This window comes from Leptopilina heterotoma, unplaced genomic scaffold (assembly GCF_015476425.1).
Source record: "Leptopilina heterotoma isolate Lh14 unplaced genomic scaffold, ASM1547642v1 Lhet_112, whole genome shotgun sequence".
Classification (NCBI taxonomy): Eukaryota; Metazoa; Arthropoda; class Insecta; order Hymenoptera; family Figitidae; genus Leptopilina; species Leptopilina heterotoma.
The window spans coordinates 102,556-129,963 of record NW_025110831.1 but is presented as its reverse complement, the minus strand read 5'-3'; the positions used below and the strand labels follow the sequence as shown (position 1 = coordinate 129,963).

Genomic DNA, 27,408 nt, shown 5'->3' with positions numbered 1-27,408 from the left:
TCAGAATAACAGACTTCGCACTCGATAAATAATTTTAAAAAAGTAGATAAGTGCGAAGCCAGGAATAAAAGTAATGTCATTAACGAGACACGATTTTTGTTTTTAAAATTCTAAACTAACTGAAAAAAATTTCTTTAAATTATTAATTTTTATGATACTTTGCCTATATTTTAGAAATGATGCACCTTTATGTATAAATCAAAGTGACTTGAATTTAATTAACACTTCACCGATTTTCTATGCGTGCTACCATATTAATCAAATGTATAATTCACTACATCAAAATATGGATTTATTTATAGCATCACAACCGAAATTTCTTGAGTGTAAAACAGTATATTTTAAAATTAATAGAGTGATAGAAATATTTTAAATACTTGTCCTTTTCTTAAATTATATAATTTTCTTTATTTTCCGAAAAAATGTTTGCCATGTATTGGTATTTGCAAAACAAAACGTTAGAACAATATTTGTAACCAAGGAACAATCAAGCATTAATTAAAGCATTGGTAAATAAATGGTCATTAATATTAGTCCAATTTTTGCAATTATAAGAGGAGATTATGAGTTATGAGAGAGACATTGTCAACGAATTTATTTTTTTCCGCTAAAAGAACTGTTATCAATTTTTTGTTTCAACGATTTTTAATAAAATTTTTTAAAATAATTACATTTTCTGTAAAATTCAATCAAAATTGTATTAAAAAATAATTAAAATTCAGCATTGAGTTTTATTATTCATGAAAATAATTAAATCCCTGTAAAAAATTTATTATTTATGAAAATAATTGAATAATATATGAAAATAATTTGTAAATAATTGAATTCCTGTGAAATTTTCACTATTTTTCAAAATAATTGAATTTCTGTAAAAATGTTTTACTAATTTTGAAAAGTAATTAAATTTTTTAGTAGAATTTTATTTAAAATTTGTGAAAATAATTGAATTCTGCGAAGAATTTTATTAATTTTTAAAAAGAATTGAATTCCTGTGAAGAAATCTATTAATTTTTGAAAATAATTGAATTTCTGTAAAAAATGTTATTATTTATGAAAATAATTGAATAATACCTATATCAAAATAATTTGCAAATAATTGAATTCCTGTGAAATTTTTATTATTTATGAAAATAATTAAATGTTTACGTAGAATTGTATTACAATTCTTTTTAACTAATTGAATTCTTTTAGGAATTTTTTTTAAATTAGTAGATATTAAAAATCATTGAATTGAGGAAAGTTTTTGAAAATAATTAAAATTTTACCGGGAATTTTATTAAAATTTTTGAAAATAATTGAATTCTGTTAAGAATTTTACTAATTTTTTAAAATATTTGAATTCCTGCGAAAATTTTTATTAATATTTTAAAGTAATTGAATTTTTGTGAAAAAATCTGTTAATATTTTAAAATAATCGAATTTTACTAATAAATTTTAAAAAATAATTGAATTTCTGTTAAGAATTTTACTAATTTTTAAAAATAATTGAATTCCTGCGAGAAATTTTATTATAATTTTTGAAAATAATTGAATTTTTGTGAAATATTTGAATATAATTGAATTTTACTAATTTTAAAAATAATTGAATTTCTATAACTAAGAATTTAACTTAAGAATTTTACTAATTTTTGAAAATAATTGAATTTCTGCTAATAATTTTAATAAATTTTTGAAAATAATTGAATTTCTGTGAAAACTTTTACTAATTTTGAAAAGCTATTAAATTCTCGAGTGGAATTTTATTTAAAATTTTTGAAAATAATTGAATTCTACGAAGAATTTTATTAATTTTAAAAAAAGAATTGAATTCCTGTGAAGAAATCTATTAATTTTTAAAAATAATTGAATTTCTGTGAAGAAATCTATTAATTTTTGAAGGTAATTGAATTTTTGGGAAATATTTGAATATAATTGAATTTTACTAATTTTAAAAATACAATTATTTTTAAAATTAGTAAAAATTGATAATAATTAATAATAATAATAATAATAATAATAATAATAATAATAATAATAAAATAATATATAGAAATTCAATCATTTCTGTAAGGAATTTTACTAATTTTTGAAAATAATTGAATTCTGAGAAGAATTTTATTAATTTTAAAAAATAATTGAATTCCTGTGAAGAAATCTATTAATTTTTGAAAATAATTGAATTTCTGTGAAGAAATCTATTAATTTTTGAAAGTAATTGAATTTTTGGGAAATATTTGAATATAATTGAATTTTACTAATTTTAAAAATACAATTAATTTTAAAATTAATAATAATTGATAATAATTAATAATAATAATAATAATAATAATAATAATAATAAGAATAATAATAATAATAATAAAATAATATATAGAAATTCAATAATTTCTGTAAGGAATTCTATTAATTTTTGAAAATAATTGAATTTCTGATAATAATTTTAATAAATTTTTGAAAATAATTGAATTCCTGCGGAAAATTTTATTATAATTTTTCAAAATAATTGAATTTTTGTGAAATATTTGAATATAATTGAATTTTACTAATTTTAAAATTAATTGAATTTCTATTAAGAATTTTTTTAAGTTTTGAAAATAATTGAATTTCTGCTAATAATTTTAATAAATTTTTGAAAATAATTGAATTTCTGGGAACATTTTTACTAATTTTGAAAAGCAATTAAATTCTCGAGTGGAATTTTATTTAAAATTTTTGAAAATAATCGAATTCTGCGAAGAATTTTATTAATTTTAAAAAAAGAATTGAATTCCTGTAAAGAAATTTATTAATTTTTGAAAATAATTGACTTTCTGTGAAGAAATCTATTAATTTTAAAAAATAATTGAATTTCTGTGAAGAATTTTACTAATTTTTGAAAATATTTGAATTTCTTCAATGATTTGTAATTGCTTCAAAATTCAATTTGTTTTAATGTTTTTAACTAAAATTTGTCTAGAAATCTATTATTTTTAATAATCAATTAAATAATTAGAAAATTGAACTAATTTCAGAAGAATTTTAGTTTTTAAAATTTATTTTAAATCTAAGTTTTTTTATATTTCTAATAAAATTCATTTGAAATTGTAATTTTACAAAATTCCCACAAATAAAAAAACTTAAAATAACTAATTATTAACTAATTTCTTACACTGAATTATGTATTAAACAATTATAGCAACAATTCTATAAACATGGTATTGAAATTTAATTATCTAAATTGAACTCCAAATTCATCCATCAATTTCCAAATGTTTTGTGAAAAAAAAACAACTACGTTTCTGCTTCAACCCCTTTCCCCTAGTTTAGTCAGAAAATCAAAGTCACGATTTTAATTTCCATGACGAAATAAAGATAAAATCAATTGGAAATTAAGGAGTCAAATATAACAAATTTACTTTATTACTAACTCAAAATAGCTTTTAGTCTCATTGTCACACAATTTCTGTCTTTTTGACGCAGTGGTTGTAAAATAAATTCCAAACGATGAAGCTTTTACGTGTTTATTTTTTCAGTCATATTTTTTTGAAAGTAATCATAGTGTCTTCGACAAATAACTACTATAGGGGTTTGGTGAAGTATCTACAAGAAGAGTCTAAGTTACATCAAGTAGTTTTCATTTTCAATCACTCGGAAAATGAGAATCCAATAATAAATTCTCTCACATCGAGTGTAAATTCACATTTTCCATCTTTGGCTATCAGTAAAAGTGAAATAAACACAAATCTTACCGTATCGTATCTAAAGTTCCTACAACGACCCAGAAGTACTACATTATTCATCCTAGAGTGGAAAAATGCAGATACGATAGAAGAATTTAATAAATTTTTGATTAATAATAATAATTTATTACTGAGATCATCAAAACCAAGATGCTTAGTTCTAAAATCTATTTCCTCAACTAGTGGCGATATCAACGAAATACTACATTCTTTCTGGCTGGAAAAATACCTAGATGTTACTCTATTGACCTATGAACAACAATCACAAGATAAAATTAAACCTAATTTTCAAGTTTTACCTCTTTTAAGTCAACTGAACCCTTTTATGAAGAATTACTCAACCGAAGTGGTATCCAAAAGTGAATGGTTCCCAAATAAACTACTCAATCTCTATGGATACAAATTAAATTTCTCCTGTCAACCCATTAAGGATTCATCTGAAAAGGAATATAGAAAAGGAAAAATACTGGTCGAAATTTTGGCCCAAGTGATGAATTTTAAATACAAAATAACACCAATAACGTTGGCTGCTAGTAAAGTCAATTTTGGGAAAAATGAAAGTGAAATGAAAAAAGTACATCAAGAATTTAACATTAAGTTCAGAGAAGTAGATCCTGAAATTTGGGTAAATTTTGTATCAACTGCTGATTTACATATGGAGAACATACGAACTCTAAATTTCGAAACTGTCAAGGCTGTTATACCAAAAACGGTCAAACTTACCGAAGATTTTAAACTTTCTTCAGAATTTGGACACATGATTTTAGCGACAATTGGTTTAATCACTCTAATACGATTTACAGCATTTTTACTGAATTTCAAAAAAACCAGATGGCAAACATTGAACATCAGTCAAATTATAATAGGAATGTCAACCAATCAAGAGCCGAAGAATTGGTTAGAACGAATAATATTCGGTTCATTACTAATTGCATGCACTGTCTACACAAGTTACATGTACTCTATAATTCTAGACATTAATTTTCGACCAGCTCCTTCGATTTCAACTCTCACCGATCTGGTGAATTCACCATTAAAGCCGATCGTGTCTGAACAGATACATAAACTTTTATTGTCCAAAAGTACAATTTTCGAAATTCGTCAATTAGCAAAGAAAGCAACACTAATTCCTCTTCAAGGTGAAGAAGAATGTTTGAAAAATTTAACCATCCATCATCAGGAGATAACGTGTATTTTTGAACGAGCTGCACATCGTGTTAATAAATATAAAGCTAAACATGGCGAAATAAATGTTAAAATCCTACAAGAGACAATTACTTTTCTGGTCGCTACATTCTTTCCAAAAGAACATTCACCCTTTCTGGATCGATTCAATGAAATAATTCTAAGAGCTTCAGAAGCTGGATTAATTAGAGATCATTACAAGGATGATGTATACTCGAATACTAATAGCTTGCAACCAGAAATAATAACGAAGGAAAAACTTTTACCAATATTAGTTGGTGTACTGGTGACTGGATATTCTATTTCTATCGTTGCTTTTTTTCTTGAAGTAATTGCAGTGAAATTTAGAAAAAAATTTCCCAAATCAAGGTTTGTAAAAATGGAGCATTTCACCGATACTTTACTCAGTGCACCAACATTTAAGATTCTTTTCACTGAAATATACTTTCGAAATATTCAGAAAATATTATGTTCTATGTGCGTAAATATTCTAGTCATTAATACCTAAAATCTTTCCTTATTTTTAGATGAAATGATAAATACTCGATGGAGAAAAAAACTTTTTAACTAATTGGATAAAACTGATTAAAATCTATTTAGCCACCTACAATCCACCCTCAATAGAAGTTTATAAATGAAAAGTCATCGTAATAATAATATAGTATAATAATAATAATAATAATAATAATAATAATAATAATAATAATAATAATAATAATAATAATAATAATAATAATAATAATAAATTTAATTTTCTAACTACAATTTTAAAAAAATTTCAGATAAGAATCTAATTTTGAAAAAAATATTATTAATATTTTTCGAAAAAATTCCATTATTTTCTAGAATTTTAATAAATATTTCGAAACAATTCAATTTTTAAAAAATTTTTCGAATGAATCCAATTATTTTCTAAAATTTTAATAATTCCTTGGAAAGAATCCAATTATTTTGATAAATAGTAAAATTCATCGCAAGAATTAAATTATTTTTTATAAGCAATAAAATTCTTCTCAGAAATTCAATTACATTTTCAATACAATTTCAATAATAAACTTCAAAAATTAAATATTTAATTATAATTTTTACAAGACACGATTATTTTAAAAAGTGGAAAAATGTTCTTTGTTCAATTCAATAATTTTCAAAATTTCCAATTAAAATTATTTTTAAAAAAATTAAAGAAAGTCTTCAAAAGAATTTAATTATTTATAAAAATTCTAATAAAATTGTTTAATTTTCTATCAAAAATTTTAATAAAATTTTAATAGTAAAATTTTTAAGGTTATTCAATATTAATATATTCGATTATATTCAATAAACTAAAGAAATTTTTTGAAAGAATTCAAATATTCTCAAATCCTTTAACAGTTATCTATTTTTCGAAAGAATTTAATTATTTTCAGTATATTACTGAAATTCCTTAAATGAATTAAATTATTTTAGAAAATTGTAATAAAATTCTGAGAAGAATTTAATTATTTTTTAAAAATTTTAATAAAATTCAATAATTAAAAATTCAATTTTAATTATTAAGAAACACGATTATTTTTAAAACTTGAATGAAATTGTTCATAAAATTCAATTATTATTTTAAAAAATTTTCAATTAAAATATTAAAGAAACTTCATTATTTTTAAAAAATTTAAAGAAATTCTTCAGAAGAATTTAATTAGAATTTTTTAAAATTTTAATGAAATTCTACGCGAAAATTCAATTATTTTCTTAAATAATAAAATTCTTCGAAGTAGGAATTCAATTATTCTAAAAAATTTTTGATAAACTTCTTTGCAAGAATTCTATAATTTAAATACCTACATTAATTTTAAAATTAAAAATATTTGAAAAGAAAAAGTATTACAATTTTTTGTTAAACTTTTTCTATTACCTAATTATTGATATTTTTTCAATATTTTTTCGTAGTCTTGTTACATTCTTTAAAATTTTAATCAAAATTTTTATTGCAGTATAACTTTTGTTTTAAAATTCCATTAATTTTAATATATATTTACGAAGTAGATTTGAGAAAAAAATTAGTAAAATTTAATTTGAGTCTTGGAAAAATTTTCTTCAAAAATATTTAAGTTGAATATTAAAAGTTATTACTTCCAGAATTACTTTTACTATTTCCAAAGACAATTTTTTTGGTATAATAATTAGAAAAATTTACTTTAAAAATAGGAGCTAAAATTTAGGTACTCAAAAGTAATTTTTTAAAATTTTTTGTAATAGCTAATTGTAATGTTCGAGGCAAATTTTATAATATCCGTCGTAAATTTTATTGAAAATTAGTAAAATATACTTTTAGTAAATTAAAATTTATTAATAAATCAATAATAAATTTATTTTAATTTATATTAATTTTCAAGTAAACGTTTCGTACGAACGAGCGGAGATAAATTGGGAAAATTCGTTTGCAACATTGCAATTAAAGGGTCAATCGTTAAGCGTCAGAGTGTCTTCGGCGCTGCTTAATTAAATATTGCGCGCAATATATTATCTTTTTATAAAAAAAAAAGATTCTATAGTAGAAAAATATTCATTTGCAATAAACATATAAAAATTAAAAATTAATAAAATAAAAAGAAAACCATACCTTGAATTTTCTCCTCTCTTTCTCTCTCGCTTAAGATTGGGAAGGGATTTATTTCAATTTAGAATGCTAATCGATATTTATCTAGAAAAAAAAGAAGGAAAATATTAAGAACAAAATTATAAAAAAAATATTTCTTTATAAAATTTTAAGCAAACAATTTTAAAAAATATAATTTAACGACGTTCCACAATTGACTGCAATTAACATTTTGTAATTTATCACTGCACGTCATTGCCGAACACCGTTAAATTGAAATGAATATAATTATAAAAATAGAAATGAAATAAATTAATCTTTAATTGTTGTACATTTAAAGATTAATTTTTTAATTCTCAAACAAAAATCTACTAAATACCTGAATTAAAATTAATATTAATTTAAAAAAATAATAAATACTCAATTTCAGATAAATAAGAATTTAAAAATTAAACTAAAAAAAATTAATTAATCAGATACTAATTAAGCGACCGTGGGAGAGGCGCGAAATCGAATTTTCTTATAACGAAATTCGATTTTATTACTATATGAACATGACTCATGAGAATATTTCCCTGGAATTACGATTTTCTTCTTTTATAATACTCAAGGATTTGGATAAATAGAAAATTTCTCTTTCTCAAAACAAATTTCAATTGTATAATTATTTCTCTCAACGATTTTACTTGTTTATCAGTATTTTTCTCATCTGTTACAATAAATTTCAAAAAAAATATTGTTCAAATTTCACCAAAAAAAAATATATATTACATTGAAAATTTCTATCAAAAAGTTAATTAAAAACAGAAATAGGAAAAACTAAAACAGTGAAGAAAATAGTAAAAAACAAGTAATCGTAAAGTATAAATTTTACAGGAGATAATTAATTTAATAATACATTAATGTTAACATTATTAACATATTGAGAAAATAATTTATAAAATTAAATAATGGGCACCTCTTTAAATATTCCTTGTTTGTATTTTTTCTTTTCCTTTTATCGTTTCAGGAAAAAAACGAAGAATTAAAGGCAACTGAGTGATGATGAACCCTTCTTTCTATCCTTGAAATGAACTTGAGCAATTTTCAGGAAATCGGAACGATCTAATTGATTGTAGGCAATTGTGAGCATTTGTAGTGCCATATCTTTCACTTGTGGCACACCACTTGAGAAAAGATCGTGGCCTAATTCTAAACAAGTGCCAAAATCACATTCGTCAGCGGCTATTGTCGCCCAGCGTACAACTTCTTGTAATTCCGTCATTCCCGAATGATTGCCATTCGACTCTTCGATTTTCTTCAACATTTTCTGTAAATCAGCTGCAAAAAAAAAAATTTATTTATTATTTCTTTATTGTTTAATTAACTTTAAAAAAAATTTAATTATAGTTGAATTTTCTAATTTAATTTTCTTGTTTAAAAAAGAAATTTTTTTTAAATTTCTTATAAAAAAAAAGAAAAAAATAAAGTAAAAAATACTTTTGGTCGTAAGTAAAATTTTTTTTACCATCACTCGTAGCCATTTTTCTATAGCCAACTTGTGTTTTTCTATCAAAGGGAACAACAATTCCGGCACCGTGAAATGTTCTTGCCTGAACTTTCTTTTCTCTTTCCTTCATTCTAGACGTGTGTTTATCTAAAGTAATATTTTTCTCTTTGGCGAAGGTTTTTAATTTCTGATGAAGACGAGCAATTGTTGTTTTTTCAAATGGATTTGCCAACTTTGTTCTCTCTTCGAGATAAGAGCTGGAAGAATATAAAGAGATTTTTAATTTATTCTAAATATAATTGAATATTTCAATCTTTAAATATATAATTCAAATTCAAAATAAGATAAATTTATTACTGACTTTCTAAGTATGTCATTCAATTTTAAAATAAAAATATAAAACAATTATTATTATTTCGTTATTTATTATTTTTTGTCAATATTTTAATAATTTACAAATATAAAATAATAATTATTATTGTTATTATAATATCTTTGTGAAGAATTTTATTAAAATTTTTTAAATTAATTAAATTCTGTACGAAAACATTGTATTCAAATTTTTTAAAAGTAATTAGTCTTTCCAAGTATTTTATTAAAATTTTCGAATTAAATTAAATTTTGTGCGAAGAAGTTTTAAAAATAATTGAATTTCTTCAAAGATTTTTTTTTATTTATGAATTATTAAAATCTTGCGAAAAATACTATTAAAATTTTGGAAAATAATTATATTAAAAACAATTGAATTCTTGTGAAGAATTTTATTATTTTATGAAATTAATTAAATTCTTGCAAATTATTTCCAAAGAATTTAATTAAAATTATCTTGCAAATATGTAAATAAATAATTGAATCTCGTGCGAAGAATTTTATTAAAATTTTTTTTGAAAATAATTGAATTGTTTTAAAGAATTTTATTACAGTTAAATTTTTTTTAAATTTCGTATCTAGAATTATTCAAAACTTGAAGTTGATTTTTGGAAATGAAAAATTTTCTAAATTATCTAATTATAATAAATTAATAGCCAGTTTTCCTAGTTATTCATATATTATTTATAAAAATTGAAACCGAAACTTTTAAAAAATTCTATTATTTTTTTAAATTTTAAATAAAATTATTCGCAAAAATTATTTTAAAAATTAAACTTGTAAAACGTACTCTAAGACACCGAATAAATTCTCAGCAACTGGAACGATTTTGCAAGAAACATTTGCATTATTTTTTGCAACAAAAACTGGCATTTTATCGGGATCATCCCTCCAATAACCAAAGTGCAATTCGTCTTTGTCGTTTCCTTTTAAAATCGTCTGTGAAAATTTAAAGAAAAAATTTGTGATAATTAAATTTTTTAATTATATAAATAAACGAAAAATAGAAATTTTACTTTTCATCAGTGAATACTATGTAAAAAATTACAATTATTATTATACAATTAAGGTTCTTTAAATAAATTTAAAATTATTATATAAAATATTTATAGTTAATTAATTAATATTTAGTGTAATTATGTAAGAAAAAATTTGTGATCTAATTAAATTATTAATTTTTAATCGAGGAAAACAGAAATTATAATCTTTTTTTAATCGTAGTGAGTGACGATTTATTATTTTAAATAAATATGATTATCCAGTAATTCCTGAAAATTATTATTCAATAATAATAATAATAATAATAATAATTTTTAATTAATAAAGAAATTAATTTGCCCAATTACCTGAAATTCTGGTGGATCGTAAAAATATCTCCAGTGTCGTAAATAATTATCGTGATCCTGAATTTCAGAAAGTTGTTCGCTCATAATATCAAATGGACCAACAAGTTTTAAATTAACAATTTTAAATGCCAATGTTGGATCAACTTTTGAATTTTCCTTGCAAAATTCGTAGAATTGATAAAAATCCATTGGCATTTCGGTTAAAAATAATTTCTTAATCGTTCGCTTTTTATCATCAAGTGTTGAATTTAGAATTTTCGTCTTTCTCTCAATTTTATCGACAACTTTTTCATCAATTACTTTTTCCGGCGATGGCGATAATCTATCGCGATTATTACTAACATCATCATTTAAAACCTGATCAATTTTTTGTAATGATGTTTCCTGTGTTTTTTCATTATCATCATCATCGTCATCATTATTTTGATTTTGTTTTTTATCCAAATGCTTTGCCTGCGGAGAAGTTGGTGGTGTTTTTACATTACTTCCCCCTTCATCTGCCTTTCTTTTTATTCCACCCTTTTTCACATGTTTTTTTGTTTTTTGCTTTAAGAAAAATTTTTCTTATTTAAAAACTTTTTTTTATTTAAAAGAATTTTTATTTTTCGGGGAAAGACAAAATTTGTTTAAACATTTTTGGAAAAAGAATTGATATTTTTTCGGGGAATGACAAAATTTGTTAAACATTTGAAAAAAGAAATGTAATTTTCAAAAGTATTTTACCTATTTTACGAATTTTTTTGATAAAAAGTGACATAACCTCACTTTTACCAAATTTGTAATTTTTCAAAATTTATAACTTTTGACAATTTTTTATACTTATTTAAGCAAAAATATTGTTATTCGCGCGGTTTCGCAAAAATTTTGAGGTTAGAATGTCCAATTGTCAATCGGAAACGGAAAACTCAAAAAATGGGAAATGTGGCCGAGTAAACGAAAATAATTCCGAAAGAGCAAGAAATGAATTTTTTTTGTATAAATACGAAATAATTTATTCATTATTTATAAAATGATAATAAACAAATAGAAAATAGTGTAAAAAAAGTCTCACCTGTCCGGTTTTTGGCGGGTGTTTGTATTTATTGTGATGCATCGGATTCTTTTGATAACATTTTACGCCATATTGACACGGGATTCTTGGATCTTTTACATATTTCTCATATTCTTCATCATCACTTTCTTTAGACATTTTAATTTTATTAATGAAATTATTTCTCCAAAAAGTAAAATAAACACGACTTAAACAAATAACAATGAACTGTGATCAAAATAAATGCAAGAGAGACGAATCCACAACTGCGGAGTATCACTGCTCTGAAGTCAGCAATGAAACGCGAGTCAGGGTTGGGTAGTCACGCAAGTGCAAATAGGGAATGTTCTTGACCGGGAAATTCAAAAAGTAGATAAATATTTATCTCAATTATTGGAAAAAGAGGATAAATAAACAATTGAACAAAAAAATGTAAATGTTTAAATATTTTACAATTATGCGATGAAAATTGAGTCGAAATAATAAATATCCACTTGGATACTTGGAAACTTTTTTATTATAAGAAAAATTCTTTTCTGCTCTGTCGGTGGGGTAAAAAACTATCAGGATAGTTAAAGTTAGGTTAGAAAGAGACGAACAATCGAGCACATGCTCTCGCAAAGTTTTAACCGTGATTTCAATTGTTAAAAATTCGACAAAAAAGAATTATCACTTTTCAACTCATTGTTTAGAATTAGAATAAAATTCAGCACAAAAATGTTTATCAGAAAGGTAATTTTTGTCTCCCTATGTTTTAGTTCTTTCACCTGTCTGAATTTTAATTCTTTGTTTACAGTTTACAGTGAATTTTATTGAAAATAACCTTTTTCTTTGCAGGTTATGTCTACCGCTACGAGACAAATTAGACAAATTCAACAAATTAATAGAATAAGTGGGATAAGATTAATGTCAGAAATGGCTGAAAGTGTACCACAAGAAGAACAGGAATTGCAGAAAATAGAGAAAAGTAAGAAAAAACTTTTTTATACCTTTTTTATCGTAAATTCAAGACTTCTTGCTTGCTTTCTTTCATCATTCGAAACTAAATTTTTTTTTTGACTATTTTTCTATATATTTTAAACAAATAGTTTACTTAAGATTAACACTTTTTTTCATTTATTAACAAAATTAATCCTTAACAATTGGATTTTCGATAATAATGAACATAGCAGCAAATGATGACAAATATTAACCGATCATTTGACTAACGTTGTGAAGGCGGGAAATTTAAAATTCTGAAGATTTTTTTTATTATAATTCGAAATGTTATTAAATAAATTTGAACAATTTACCTAATTATTGAAATGAAAATTAAATAAAAATTTCATTTATTAAAATTGGAATTTTTCTTCTAATTTTTATCTACTTTTTTTAGGTATAAATCAAGTAACATTGCTTGGAAGATGTGGAGGTGAACCACAAAAAAGAGGAAATGATAATCATCCTGTTGTTACATTTTCAGTAGCTACGCACACAAATTACAAATATGACGATGGTTTGCATTTTTTAAAAATATTTATTTCTATTTTCTTCTGTTAATTAATTTTTTTCAATTTTTTTGTTTTCGAAAAAAAATGTAATTTTTTCTCTAATTTCACTTGTTTTCATGTTTTTAAAAGTAAACAAATAAAATGCATTAAAATAAAAATATATTAATTAAAATTAATATATTTCATTGAAATTTGACAGAATTTTCAATTTGTTTCAATTTTTTTAAATTATTTTCGAAAATATAATTATTTTGAAAATATTTTTAATACATTTTTTCAAGAAACAAATTTTTTCGGAATTTTCAAATTAAATTATTCCATTTATTAAAAAATTATTTTCAGAAATCATTTTAAAAATATTTTAAAAATTGCAATTGTTCCTCTTTATAGTTTTTGAAATTTGAGTTAAATTTTCTTAACTTTACTTTATTATTTACAAATTAATTTGATTTCTCTTCCTTGTAATCATTTATTTACGAAAATAAATATAAAATTTTTAAAATATTTAAAAATTAATAAAACACTTTAAATTCACTTGTTATTGTAATATTCTCAATTATTCTGTAATTAATTTTTTAATTGAAATAATTTTAAAAATACGATTACTAAATTAATTTTTATTAAATTAAATTAAAATTGGAATTAATTAATTAATTGTTTTATTATTATTTTAGTATTTTTTTATTATTTTTTATTATTTATTATTATTTTTTATTATTATTTTTTTTTATTAATATGATTTTAATTAATTTAATTGTTTATTAATTCGATAAGAACAAGATCGTTTTTGAAAATTAATTATTTACATGCAACAATAGATGATAATTATTTTAAAAATTTAATTTACTATTAAATATTTAATTGATTAATTTTTCTTTTTGTTAATTAATAAAGTAAATAATTTTTAAAAAATTTACTAATTTTTGTTTGGATCCTTTATAGGCAACACAGTGCAACGAACAGACTGGCACAGAATTGTTGTATTTCGTCCAAATTTACGTGAATCAATTTATCGTTACATGAGAAAAGGACAAAGAGTTCTCATTCAAGGGAAACTCTACTACGGTGAAGTTAAAGACGAAGATGGTAAACCAAAACCAACAACATCAATTATTGCCGAGGATGTCGTTATGTTCCAAACATATAAGGAATAAATTTTTTCAAAATTGACAACAAAAAATTATACATAAATTATAATCTAATTTTCAACAAGTTTATCTTTATATAGAAAATTCTTAAGAAAAGTAAAAAAAATCCAAGACAAAAAAAATTACAAAAATAATAAAAAATGCTATCAATAACTTGTTTTACAAAAAAGACAATTTAGTTTTGTAAATTAAACATTAAAATGTAGTTTTCATTCGTTTAAAAAAAAAATAGTAGTTGGAATAAAGGAAAATAAAAAAAAAATTATAGAACTCGAAAATTTTTATTTACTTCCAAATTGTAATTTTTTTTCTTCTCTAAAAAAAAGCAGAAAGTAAACTAAAATTTAACAAAATCGAATTTTCTTCTTCTGATTTTTTGAATAGAAAAAAATTCTCAATTTTCTTGTATTTTTTATATAAATTTCCTTTATTTTTTGGCAGAAAATAATTATTAATTATTTACAATACCTACAAGATTATTAATTAGTTTTTGATTTTTTAATAATTTAAAAAAAATCCTCTTTCAATAAATTTGTTATATTAGGTTATATTAAATTTTTTTTAAAATTTCTTTGAATTTTTTTTTTAAATAATGGAGTGTTTGTAATAATTTTAATTGAAAATTTTGAAAGTAATTAAATTTTTTTAAAGAAGAATTTTATTGAAATTGTACTATTGAAAATAATAAATTGAATTCCTAAGAATTTTATTATTTATAAAAATAATTTAATTCTTGCGAAGAATTTTACTATTTATAAAAATAATTGAATTGTTCCGAAGAATTTATTAAAATTTTAGAAAATAAATTAATTTTATATGTAAATATTTGAAAAAAAATTAAATTCTTTCGAGAAATTCTGTTAAAATGTTTCGAAGAATTTTTTAAAATTGTTATTATAGGAAATAATTGAATTGTTTTAAAGAATTTTATAGAAATATTTGAAAGTAATTAAATTCTGTCAAAAAATTCAATTAATGTTGTTTCAAAAATAATTGAATTTCTGTAAATAATTTTATTTATTTTTTTTTTTTGAAATAATTAAATTCTTTGAATTTTTTTACGAATATATTTAAAAATTATAATTTAATTATCATGTAGAATATTTTTAAAATATTTTGAGGATAATTGAATTATTTTTAGAGAATTTTAATTTGTTGTTGAAATTGAATTTAATAGAAATTTTTGAAAATAATTAAATTCTTTCGTTTAATTTTATTTAAATTGGATTAAAAATAATTAAATTCCTGCAAAAAATTTTACTATTTATGAAAATAGTTGAATTGTTTCGAAAAATTCATTAAAATTTTAGGAAATAATTGAATTTTATGGAAATATTTAAAAATATAATTGAATTTGAATTCGAATTTTAAATGAAAATTGTTTTGAAAATAATTGAATTCCTGCAAAGAATTTTACTATTTATAAAAATATAATTGAATTGTTTCGAAGGATTTATAAAGATTTTAGAAAATAATTGAATTTATTCGAAATATATTAAAAATTTTTTTAAAAATTAAATTCTTTCCAAGGAATTCAATTAAAATTCTTTGGAAAATAATTGAATTGTTTCGAATAATTTATTAAAATTTTAGAAAATAATTTAATTCTTTTGAAAAATTTCATAATGAATTAAGAAAAAAATTAAATTCTTTCGCGAAATTTATTGAAATTAATTTAATGTTTGCTGAAGATTTTACTATTTATAAAAATAATTGAATTGTTTCGAAGGATTTATTTAAATTCTAGAAAATAATTGAATTCTTTCCTGAAATGTTATTAAAATTTTGTTAAAAATAATTCAATTTTTGCAAAAAATTTTATTACTTTGAAGAATAATTGAATTCATCCGAATGTTATTATTTATATTTAAAAATAATTGAATTCTTGTAAAGAATTATTTAAAAATTTTTGAAAACATACACAATAATAATTTATTTTGTACTTAATGAGTGAATTTTTAAATTTATAAATAAATAAATAAGTTAAGAAGAGAATTTATTTTTCAAGAAAAATAATTTTCTATTTTTCAAAAAAAAAAAAAAAAATAATTATTTTTAATCTGAAAAAGGGAGTTTTTGGGTTTTTTCTATTTTGTTTGTAAATAAAGAAACAAAAGCAATTCAATCTTAATAAGTAAATAAGTCTATATTTACAAAGTTTCATCATTTTTCTGTCCATAACAAGTTACATAATAAAATGGCATTAATTCTAAAATTTTACAAGTGTTATACCTTTTTTTCTTCTTTAATTATTTTATACACAATCTTTCTTATTTACTATATATAATATATATATATATATATAAACTCTTCGAATATCTCTCACAATTTTTCTTCCTCTTTTTCTATTTCGTCTTTCATAAACTTTGCGTTTCTAATTTATTATTTTTCTCGTCTCACAATTTTTTTTCCCATCTTTTACTAAATTATTTTCACATTTCTGTTCTGTTTTTTTTTTTAATTAAATTCACTCAAGCAGAATTATTAAAATTTTTCTTTTTCTTCACTCACACACATATCGCGTCGCCTGGTCGTATATAAATTATTTACAATGTATGAAACGAAAAAATTAAAGAAATATATTTATATATTTATATATATACGTCTAACGCCTCAAATATCGTAAAAAAAAATAAACAAATAAAAATTTTTTTTAGGTTTTTTTTTTCGGGAATATGTCCCGGTGTTTTTTTTTTAAATCGATTTTCAAATTATTTTCTTTATACTTTACAGAGATCACAGTATATAAGATGCCAGATACGGGTTTTTTTTTTCTATTGTACTCCTTTTGTATCTCTCATCTTTCTCTCTTTCGCTCGCTGTTAATTTTTAATTTTCGTTTTTTGCGCTTTTTTCGATTTACAAATAAAATTATGTCTACTTTCGTTTTTTGTTACTTTTTTGTGATTTTAAGAAAATACCTAAATAATTTTTTCTTTTTTGTAATTAATATTTTCTTTCTGATTTTTGCAATATAGAAACAAAATTTGCGTATTTTTTTTCACTTTTTTGCGAGTGGAAAAAAATTGCATGGGAAAATTTTTTGAAATTAAAAATGTGTGTTTAATTCGTGAATTTTTTCGCATTTCTTTTTAGAAATTTAAAAATTTTAAATTAAAATTATCTTCTTCTAAATACAATTTTTTTGTAAGTTTAAAAAAAAATTTTCTGTTCAATTTTTTTTTTTCGTTTCTTTGTGCAAAAAAAAACAGAGAGCGAAACGGAGAGTGAAAGATCGGTCGCGGAATGTAAGCCACAATCGCACCATCAACAACATAGAAATTTCGAATATAAATTTTGGTAGTAAAATATATATATGAACTCTTCTTCATTTTTTTTTTATTTTCGTATATAAATTTGAACTCTGGCCCCGGATTTCCATAAAATTTCTTCTTCTTATTTTCTTTTATGTACCTAGTATTTTTTTTTTGCAAATAGATTTCTTAATATTGTTTTCTCGACGTTTTACAAACAATTGTTTATTTACACAGTAGAGATCTAAATATATATATAAAGTATAGTCGATTACAGAGGTGCACCGTTGATTCTTTCTTTTTCAATAACAATTTTCCGTTTTTTATTTTTTACTTTTTCTATTTTTTTTTATATACATATTTATTTTATGTATATATTTAGTATTTAATTCAAAGTATTGTTCTTGGCACAGATTGTTTATTCTCCTTCTTTTCTTTTTTTTCGAAGAGATTTCTTTCGTTTCTTTTCCTCATTGTAAAAACCATTTTTTTTTCTATTTTCAGGGAGGGGGGGAATTTTCACCTTTTCTGACGACTAATCACAGGGCTTTAATCAAAGATTCGGAATTGTAAAAATTACTTTCCATTTTTGTGCCGACTTTTCTAATTTTATTCTATTTTTCCCCAATAGTTTAATTTCTTGTAAATTAATAATTTATCCCAAATAAAATTAAATTATTAGGAATTAATTAATTTTCTTCCCGATGGGAAAAATATAAAAATTTTTCTTTAAAGATTCCAAATGGAGAACATTTTTTAAAATATAAAAAAAGAAAGAAAATTTACAATTCCGATACGTTTTACAAAACAAAAAAATATATTCATCTCGCTTCATTCTAAATTTAAATTTAAATTAAAATTAATCATTCACGCAGAAATATTGTAAATTCGCATTTATGCTGAAAATTTCCTCATCACTTTTCCTTTTTCGTTGCACAAAATATATTTTCTTTTTTTTTGACGAAGATGAAAAAGAAAAATTAAACTGCGAATTACAATATAAAAAAAAACAAACAAACAAGAGCGAAAAGAAACTCTGGCGTTTTTTTCATTATTGTTATTATTATCATTATTATTACTTTTTTATTTATTATAATCAATAATATTGTAATTAATATTATTATTTTTCTTTTGGGACACGATTGTCCCATCGAGAGTTTCGTGAGCATTGCACATTATTTGTATTCTTTTCTTTCTTTCTTTCTTTTTTTTCAATCTCGGCTAAGATTTTCAAAAGTGGAGAATTTTCTTTAACGCCCAAAAAAAAAGATTTTCCCTCGATATTCAAAAAAACAATTTTTAAATCATTTTTTTCTTTAATTCTTCTCTTGTTTTTCGAAATATAATTTTCTTTTCACAAGTTTTTTTTTGAATTTTGAAAACTAATTACAAATTCAAATTAAAAATTACTTTTTCGAAATAAAAAAAAAAAAAGTTTTCGTCGCTTAGAAAATTCCTTTTTTTCCCGAATTTGGAAAATTCTCGTTTTCACCTTGAAACGCTGGAAGATCAGTCTTGACTCCCAAAAAAAAACAAAAACAAAAAAAAAACTATCAAGAACCTCAAAAGGTCGAATTTGCCTTATTTTCCTCCTTCTTTCTCTTTCAATTCGAATTGTTTTCCCAACAATTCTCTCTCATAGGCAAAATTGGAAGGCTTTCACTTTTCCTTTAAAATGTTTCATTTTTGGAAAATATATATATATTTTTTTATATATATAAATTCAGTCACAGTGGAACAATTTAAACACATATTGAATTGTGTTTAAGATTTATTATTTTATCATTATTAGTGTAATTTTTTTTTTATTGCCTTTGTGGCGCTGCTAACTCCCGCGTCACTTCCTGTCTTCCGGTTCCTGATTAGTTTTAACGAGATTGTAAGCGTGACTTCGATACTTGGCTGGAGGGTCGTGAAGAGGAAGAGGCTGCTCGTTGGATTGCTGTTGATTTATGCCCGAAGGTTGACTCATGCTCGACATGGAAAGATCCGTTGGCATATCCATCTCGGGCTCCATTCCATTAACTGATAGCGCTCCATCCTCCTCTGGTTCCGATTTTATTCGCATTTGCTGTCGTAGCAATGAAATATTCTTGATATTCTTTAATTCCGTTGGATTGCGCAAAAATCTGTTGGGAAAAAAAAGAAGAACATTAACAAAATTGTTTCATTTTTCGTAATATAGAAAATTAGAAAAGAAAAGACGAATTTTGAATTTTTTTTTTTCTATTTTATAGAAAAAAAATATTTTTTTTTCTATTTAATGGAAAAAAAATATTCGAAATTCGTTTTTTCTTTTCATTCTTTTTTTTAAAAATAAAGAAATGAAAAAATAAATAAAATACTCACTGATAGCAATGGCGCTCGCCCTGGACCTTCCTGAGAATATTGACGCGATAATAATATCTTAAAGCTCGACTCATTTTGTCGTAATTCATGGACAAATGATTCTTTTGTATTCCCCAAAGCCTCGCGAGACCCGGTGGATCGACAATTTTAAATACACCCGTCTCTCGACTCTTCCACGCAATATAATGTGTATATCTTTGCGATGGATCATTTAATAATTGTTGTAAAAAGTCCCACAATAACCTTCCATCTGAAAAAGAGAAATTCCAAAAATTAATATTATACTTTTTTTCTAATTTTACAATTAAAGAAAAATGGTAAAAATTAATTTCAAGTTAAATATTAAATATTTTTCCAGTTAAAGAAAAATAAGAGAAATATAATAAAAAATAATAATATAAATTTTTATAATTATTAATTAGTCAATAAATAGAAAATAATCCTATGTAATAATATTAATAATAATAAAATAGAAAAGAATAAATAATATTAATAATAATAAAATAGGAAAGAATAAATAATATTAATAATAATAAAATAGAAAATAATAAATAATATTAATAATAACAATATTAATAATAATAATAATAATGATAATAAAATAGAAAATAATAAATAATATTCATAAAAAAAAAGTTTGCACTAAATAATTGAATAAAATATATTAAAAATAAAGTGAAAAAAAATTCGTTAAATGGAGAAAAATATATATATTTGACGTATCTTGGCATTAATTGGATTTCGAGCAAATAAATCACGATCGGATCTAATCAATCTTAATTCCGTCTTATCTAATATTTGAATTGATCAAGTGTCACTTGTAAACATCCGTTCTAGAAAATTTTTTTTTATCTTTCTTTTTTTTTATTTTTCTTCGTATTTTATTAAAAAAAAGTGAGCGAAATTAAATTTTTCTCTTCTTTATCTCGATTGTATTCGGTATGATTTTAATTTAATTTAACAAAACAAACGAAAATGAAATTAATTAAAAGTGAAAATTTCCATTTTATTCGATTTCTAATGTTTATTATTTATTTATTTATTTATTTGATTACTATTAAATTTTAAGTATTTAAGTGAATATTTTATTTATCAAAAATTCCTATTTTTGTATTTTGTTTATTAAGCAGAAAATTTTTAATTAATCGTGAATTTTTATTTTAAACAATATTTCTATTTAATTTCATAAATTTTTTATTATAATCAATTTTTTCAATTTTTAAAGTTTATAATGTTGTGAAAAAATTTGAATTACTCACAATTAAATAATAATAATAATGATAATAATAATAATAATAATATTTTGTTGAATAAAAATTCGTATTCCCTATTCTAAAAAATTAATTTTAATTTCTATTTTAAAAATTTCTTTCAATGAAAATTCAAAAATTACAAAAATTCCGTTCAAATTCTATCAACTTAAAATTGTATTTCAATGGAAATTTTCATAGATAAAAATTACGATTCAATTCGATATTATAATTTTCAATCATAAATTTCTTAATTTTTGAAATTGAAATGAAAATTCTATTAAAATTTTTTTCTTCATTTGAAATAAATGAAAATCTATATTATTTTCTTTTTAAATATTTTCAATTTTAAAACTAATAATATATTGAAAATCATTTAATGTTTACAAAGAATTTTATCAAAAAACTTGAGAATAATTAAATTCCTTCAAAGAATTTTATTATTTATGGAAATAATTGAATTATTGCAAAGAATTTTATTCAAATTTTTTTTCAATAATTGAATTCTTTCAAGAAAATGTAATTAAAATTGTATTGAAAATAATTTAATTCTTGAATAGATTATTAATATTATTAACATTCTTTAAAATAATTGAATTGTCGGAAGAATTTATTAGTTTTTTAAAATAATTTTTACTGAAAATTTTGAAAATAATTGAATTCGAAGAAGAATTTCTTTTAAGTTTTTAAAATAATCGTGTTTATTAATTAATTTGTAATTAACGATTTTCCTATTAAATTATATTAAAATTATTCATAGAAAATTTAATTCTTTTAAACAATTTTATTAGAATTTTTTGAAAATAATTACACTTTTTTTTGAAGAATTTCATTAAATATCGTAAAAAATTATGTAATTTTTTAAATACAAAAATTTAATTCAAATTCAATTTCTCAGCAAAGAAAAATCAATTTAACGAAATAATTCAATTTTTTTAAAAATAAAATTGAATTTAACGATTTATAATTTAATTTTTCAAGACAAATTTTAGGAAGAAATTTAATTTAAGACGAAAAAATTGAATTTAACGAATTAATTCAATTTTTTGGAAATAAAATTGAATTTAACAAAATAATTCAATTTTTTGTGGAAAAAATTCAAGTTTTAAATAAAGAAAATTCAAATTAAGAAAATAAATTAATTTTTTGGGGAAAAAAATTCATTTTAAAGAAATAATTCAATTTTTTTTTTGGAAATAACATTCAATTTTACAAATAAATTCAATTTTTAAGGGAAATATTTAATTTAACGAATTAATTCAATTTTATTAGAGTTTTTGTAAATAATTACATTTTTTTGTGAAGAATTTCATTAAATTTCGTAAAAAATTATATAATTTTTTAAAGTAAATTTAATTGGAAATTTTGAAAATAATTGAATTTCTTAGAAGAATTTTATTATTTACAAAAATAATTGAATCCTTGACAAGAATTTTACTTTTTATGAAAATAATTGAATTGTTTCGAAGATAATTGTTGAAAGTAATTGAATTTTTCTTAAGACTCTTGAAAATAATTGAATTTAAATAATATTTTTAATAATAATTGCATTCTTTCGAGAAATTTTATTAAAATTGTATTGAGAATAATTGAATTCCTTCGAAAAATTTTTATTATTTATAAAAATAATTGAATTCTTTTAAAGGAATTTTCTTATTTACATGAAAATAATTAAATTCTTGCGGAGGATTTTACAATTCAAAAAAAATATTTGAATTGTTTCGAAGAATTTTATCTTAATTCTTGAAAATAATTCATTTTTTTTGAAGGAATTTGATTAAAATTTTATAGAAAATAATTGAATTTCTCAAAAAAATTTTATTATTTACAAAAATAATTGAATTCTTGACAAGAATTTTACAATTTATGAAAATAATTTAATTCTTTCGAAGAATTGTTGAAAATAATTGAATTTTTCTTAAAGCTCTTGAAAATAATTGAAGTTAAATAATATTTTAAAAAATAATTGTATTCTTTGGAGAAATTTTATTAAAATTGTATTGAAAATAATTGAATTCCTTTCAAGGTATTTTATTATTTCTGAAAATATTTTAATTCTTGCGAAGAATTTTCTTATTTATGAAAATAATTAAATTCTTGCGGAGGATTTTACAATTCATAAAAATAATTGAATTGTTTCGAAGAATTTTATCTAAATTTATTGAAAATAATTGAATTTTACTAAAAATTTTGAAAATAATATTCCTCAAAATTGTTGAAAATAATTGAATTTATATTAAAATTCTTGAAAATAATGAAATTTAATTAATATTTTTAAAAATAATTCCGCGCGTATGATTTACTGGTTATTAATAATTATTATTAATTAATTATTATTATTAATAATATTATTTCTATATTATAGAAATGGAAATAAAAAAAGAAAGTAAATAAAAATAAAGAAATGGAATAAGTAAAAAAGAAATTAAATAAAAACAAAGAAATAAATAGTATAGAAGGGAAAATTTTTGAAGAAAAGAATAAGTGTTGTTCTAATGTGAACTCACTTGTATTAGGTTCGGGTGAGTCATTAGGAAAAAATTCCCTCGCAACATTGCCCGCCGGTCTGAATGCGCCCGGTGTTAATGGCATCATTTGCGGTGGTAATGTGGGACTTGGCTGATCCTTAACGCACACCTCACTCAATCTTTGTGCAGTGAGTGCAGTTGGCGTTGCCGGTGGACTACTACTGCCCTGATGATTGTCCTCGTCCGAATCACTTTTATATAATTGCGTATGATTGCTCTCCGCGTGTCCTGGTGAACCGGCTTGACTGTCAATCGATGGCGCTGGCGATAATGTCACTGAATTCGCTGACATTAGAGAGGCAAAATTTGCTGCGTATGGATTATCAACCCACGTGGGCGTTGGTGGATGTGAATGTGGACTCAATGGATAGGCTGATGGTCGTGTCGGTGTCACTGGACTGCTTGGTAAACACCTTTGATTATATTCACGTGTTAACATTGATAATACATTGTGAATAACATCGCCAGCACCTGGACAACGTTCGCCAAGATCGGACTTTGTTAATAGGCACAATGCCTTGCCATTCATTTGAAACATATCCATATCAATAATTGGCAAATCAAATTCCCTCTCGGCCCAACGTAAAAATGTTGCGACGTCATCGCGTGACCAACATCTTGGATCTGGCGCTGAAATTAAATGAAAAAATTTATTAGTTTTTCTCTTATAAATATTTATTAATTTCTTACTTTTTATTGCTTAACATTTTAATTTGTAATTATATTTTATAAATGATTATTAATAATTTTTATTTATTATTATTATTATTATAATTCATTATAATTAATTACAAAAGAATTCTATTTGTTTTAATTTGCTTTGCAATTTTTTTTACAATTTTTACAATTTTCTTTTGAATTAAATTTAACAAAAATGATTTCAATTTTTTGGGAAAGAAAATTCACTTTTAGAAAATAATTGCATTTTTTTTTTTTTGGAAAAAAATTCAATTTGACGAAAAAGTTCAATTTCTTAGCAAAGAAATTTCAATTTAACTAAATAATTCAATTTTTTATCAAACAAAATTTAATTTGACGAAATAATTCAATTTTTTAGCAAAGAAAAATCAATTTAACGAAATAATTCAATTTTCTTTGGAAATTAAATTGAATTTAACGATACAATTCAGTTTTTAAAGACAAATCTTTAGGAAGAAATTTAATTTTACACGAAAACATTGAATTTAACGAATTAATTCAATTTTTTTGAAAATAAAATTGAATTTAACAAATTAATTCAATTTTTTGTGAAAAAAATTCGTTTTAAATGAAAAAAATTTAAATTAAGAAAATAAATCAATTTTTTGGGAGAAAAATTTAATTTAAAGAAATAATTCAATTTCTTAGCAAAGAAAAATCATTTTAAGGAAATAATTCAATATTTTGAATATAAATTTTAGGAAGAAATGTAATTTGAGACGAAAAAATTGAATTTAACGAATTAATTCAATTTTTTTGGAAATAAAATTGAATTTAACAAAATAATTCAATTTTTGTGGAAAAAATTTAAGTTTTAAATAAAGAAAATTTAAATTAAGAAAATAAATCAATTTTTTGTGAAAAAAAAATCAATTTAAAGAAATAATTCCATTTTTTTTTGGAAATAACACTCAATTTAACAAGTAAATACAATTTTCGGGGGAAATATTAAATTTAACGAATTAATTCAATTTTTTTAAGAAAGAAAATACAATTTCAACAAAATAATCCATTTTTTGGCGGAAAAAATCCAATTTAAAGAAATAATTCAAATTTTTTAGAAATAACATTGAATTTAATAAATAAATTCAATTTTTCGGGGAAATATATTCTATATTTAACGAATTAATTCAATTCAACAAAATAATTTACGAAAAATAAAATCCTAAATAATAATAATAATAATAATAATAATAATAATAATAATAATAATAATAATAAAATAGTAATATTAATAATAATAATATTAATGATAATAATAATATTAATAATAATAATAATAGTAAATTAATGAGTACACATTTTGATTGCTGACAAAACGAAAACACTTTTCCACAAACTGTTCTTTTCCTTCAAATTTCTTTCAAATTCCAGTCCTTGATAATAATTTCAATAAAAAGAGAAGAATATTTCAATCGCAGTGTTAAAAAATCTGTTTTTCTTGCAATAATATATTATTTACTATGCGATAAATAATAAATTGTTTTTTTTAACACAAATGACACAAATGTTTATAACCTAAAAATTTCACACGCACTTTACTTTTAATTCGAAATGAAAGATATTTTTTCTAAAGATCTAATCTATTTTGCTTCACTACTTCTTGAAATTGTTATCAAATCAACTTTTTCTTTTATACTTTTTATAATTATTAATATTAATTAATAGTTACATGGTTACTATTAAATAACAACTGTTAATTTGTTTAATTCGTTTCATTTGTTTTATTGACATTTCGCAACGTTTTGATTTTTTTGAGTGAACGAACCTTTAACCGGAAGTATAAATAAAAAAGTGGACAAGTTTTTTTTTTTTTGTTAATAACCACTCTAGTGAATTTATTGTTTAAGAAATTAATCTTCCCGCTTTTCTCCACCCCCTTCCCCTCTCCTCTGCCCACTCTAGTCCGCCATTTGTAATTTCGAGTCTCAAGAGGACAAAGACCAGATCGCAGGGATGAAAAAATCGGAATATCAACGAATCAACAAGTGTTCTTATCGAGTATTTTCTATAAAAAGGTGATAAATTATTGTACGGTATAATCGGGTTTATTATTTCGTGATTGCCAGTGAAAAAACCAGCCCACCCAGTTCGGAAAAATCGAAACGAATTTGCCCTTTTTTTCTCTGCGACGCCGACATTGCGGTAAAAATCTGTTTTGATCGGTGGAAATTGGAAGTTTTATTTTTTGTCTGAAAAAACAGTGGATCAAACGCGGAAATAGCGGTAGAAAATTTTTAACGATTATTATAAATATACGATACGGGAATAATTATTCGTTTATTAAAAATAAGTCGAGTTTCGATTAAAATTCATCGTTGAAAGTTTAACCTCAAAAAAAGAATATTTTTCTCCTTTTCGTTTTTAATAATAAAAAAAAATTTCGTTTTTCGTGGCATTGTCGCAGTAAAAATAATTGTCTTTTTCTTCGTTTCCGCTTTCATTTTTTTTCGTGTGCAAATAATAGATATAGGTATAGCCATGACTATTGGAAATTGGAATTGAAAAGAAGACGGAATTATCGATTCGCTCGTCATTTGGATCAAGTATGTTTATTAAGTATTTAATTTCTCAATATTTAATTACTATATTTATGTTTTCTGTATTATGTTCTGTATTTATTATTTATTTGAACATTTTTTTTTTTGAAAATTAAAATCTGCATTTAAGAAAAAATAATTCACAAAAAGAATTATTTCTCATTTATTTTGATTTAATTTTTTGATTCTTTAAAAAAAATGGACAAGTTTTTAACAATTAAAAAATGAATTTTGTGAACTTGTTTAATTAAATTAATTTAATACAAAAATAAATTCAGATATTACTTAATTAATAACATAATTATTATTTAATTAATGAAATTAAAGTAGTATTTCTTGTTTCATCGAAAATTGATATTGTACAATTATTGGCGAATCGAATTACTAAAAATGGATAATATAATTAATACGATTTCTTGATATAATTATATATTAATTATATTAAATTAAATTAATCAAGC

At 21.7% G+C, this 27,408-nt stretch overlaps 4 protein-coding genes across 6 annotated transcripts in view; 1 reads left to right on the top strand and 3 right to left on the bottom strand.

The window, feature by feature from the left end:
- LOC122504799 overlaps positions 1 to 7,559 on the bottom strand; it is a 124,016-nt gene extending 116,457 nt beyond the window's left edge. Inside the window, exon 1 of the mRNA XM_043616050.1 lies at positions 7,480 to 7,559. The gene's annotated coding sequence lies outside the window, so the exon portion shown is untranslated. The remainder of the gene's footprint in view (positions 1 to 7,479) is intronic.
- Positions 7,560 to 8,095: 536 nt separating this feature from the next.
- LOC122504781 (histone PARylation factor 1) lies at positions 8,096 to 11,986 on the bottom strand. Of its 2 annotated transcripts, none has more exons than XM_043616026.1 (5): positions 11,711 to 11,986; positions 10,660 to 11,205; positions 10,104 to 10,252; positions 8,963 to 9,201; positions 8,096 to 8,775 (listed from the first exon to the last, which is right to left on the bottom strand). In XM_043616026.1, exons 1-5 carry the CDS (start codon positions 11,846 to 11,848, stop codon positions 8,480 to 8,482), a joined length of 1,368 nt encoding a protein of 455 aa, XP_043471961.1. In that variant the 5' UTR covers positions 11,849 to 11,986; the 3' UTR covers positions 8,096 to 8,479. The 2 variants fall into 2 exon arrangements, with proteins under 2 accessions (XP_043471961.1, XP_043471967.1); XM_043616032.1 differs by having other exon boundaries at positions 10,660 to 11,112.
- A 276-nt stretch (positions 11,987 to 12,262) lies between these two features.
- On the top strand, positions 12,263 to 14,594 carry LOC122504791 (single-stranded DNA-binding protein, mitochondrial). The gene is made up of 4 exons (XM_043616041.1): positions 12,263 to 12,421; positions 12,527 to 12,656; positions 13,065 to 13,184; positions 14,122 to 14,594. Exons 1-4 carry the CDS (start codon positions 12,407 to 12,409, stop codon positions 14,331 to 14,333), a joined length of 477 nt encoding a protein of 158 aa, XP_043471976.1. The 5' UTR covers positions 12,263 to 12,406; the 3' UTR covers positions 14,334 to 14,594.
- A 4,656-nt stretch (positions 14,595 to 19,250) lies between these two features.
- The window catches only part of LOC122504833 (ets DNA-binding protein pokkuri), a 36,774-nt gene continuing 28,616 nt past the window's right edge, over positions 19,251 to 27,408 (bottom strand). Inside the window, exons 1-4 of one of the 2 annotated variants that reach the window (XM_043616116.1) lie at positions 25,706 to 26,081; positions 23,688 to 24,338; positions 19,931 to 20,180; positions 19,251 to 19,710 (exon numbers count right to left, since the gene is read on the bottom strand). In XM_043616116.1, coding sequence (XP_043472051.1) covers positions 19,419 to 19,710; positions 19,931 to 20,180; positions 23,688 to 24,338; positions 25,706 to 25,709 — 1,197 coding nt within the window. In that variant the 5' untranslated portion in view covers positions 25,710 to 26,081 and the 3' untranslated portion in view covers positions 19,251 to 19,418. Of the gene's footprint in view, positions 19,711 to 19,930; positions 20,181 to 23,687; positions 24,339 to 25,705; positions 26,082 to 27,408 lie in introns of those variants that run through there. The other variant, XM_043616108.1, reaches the window with a different exon arrangement.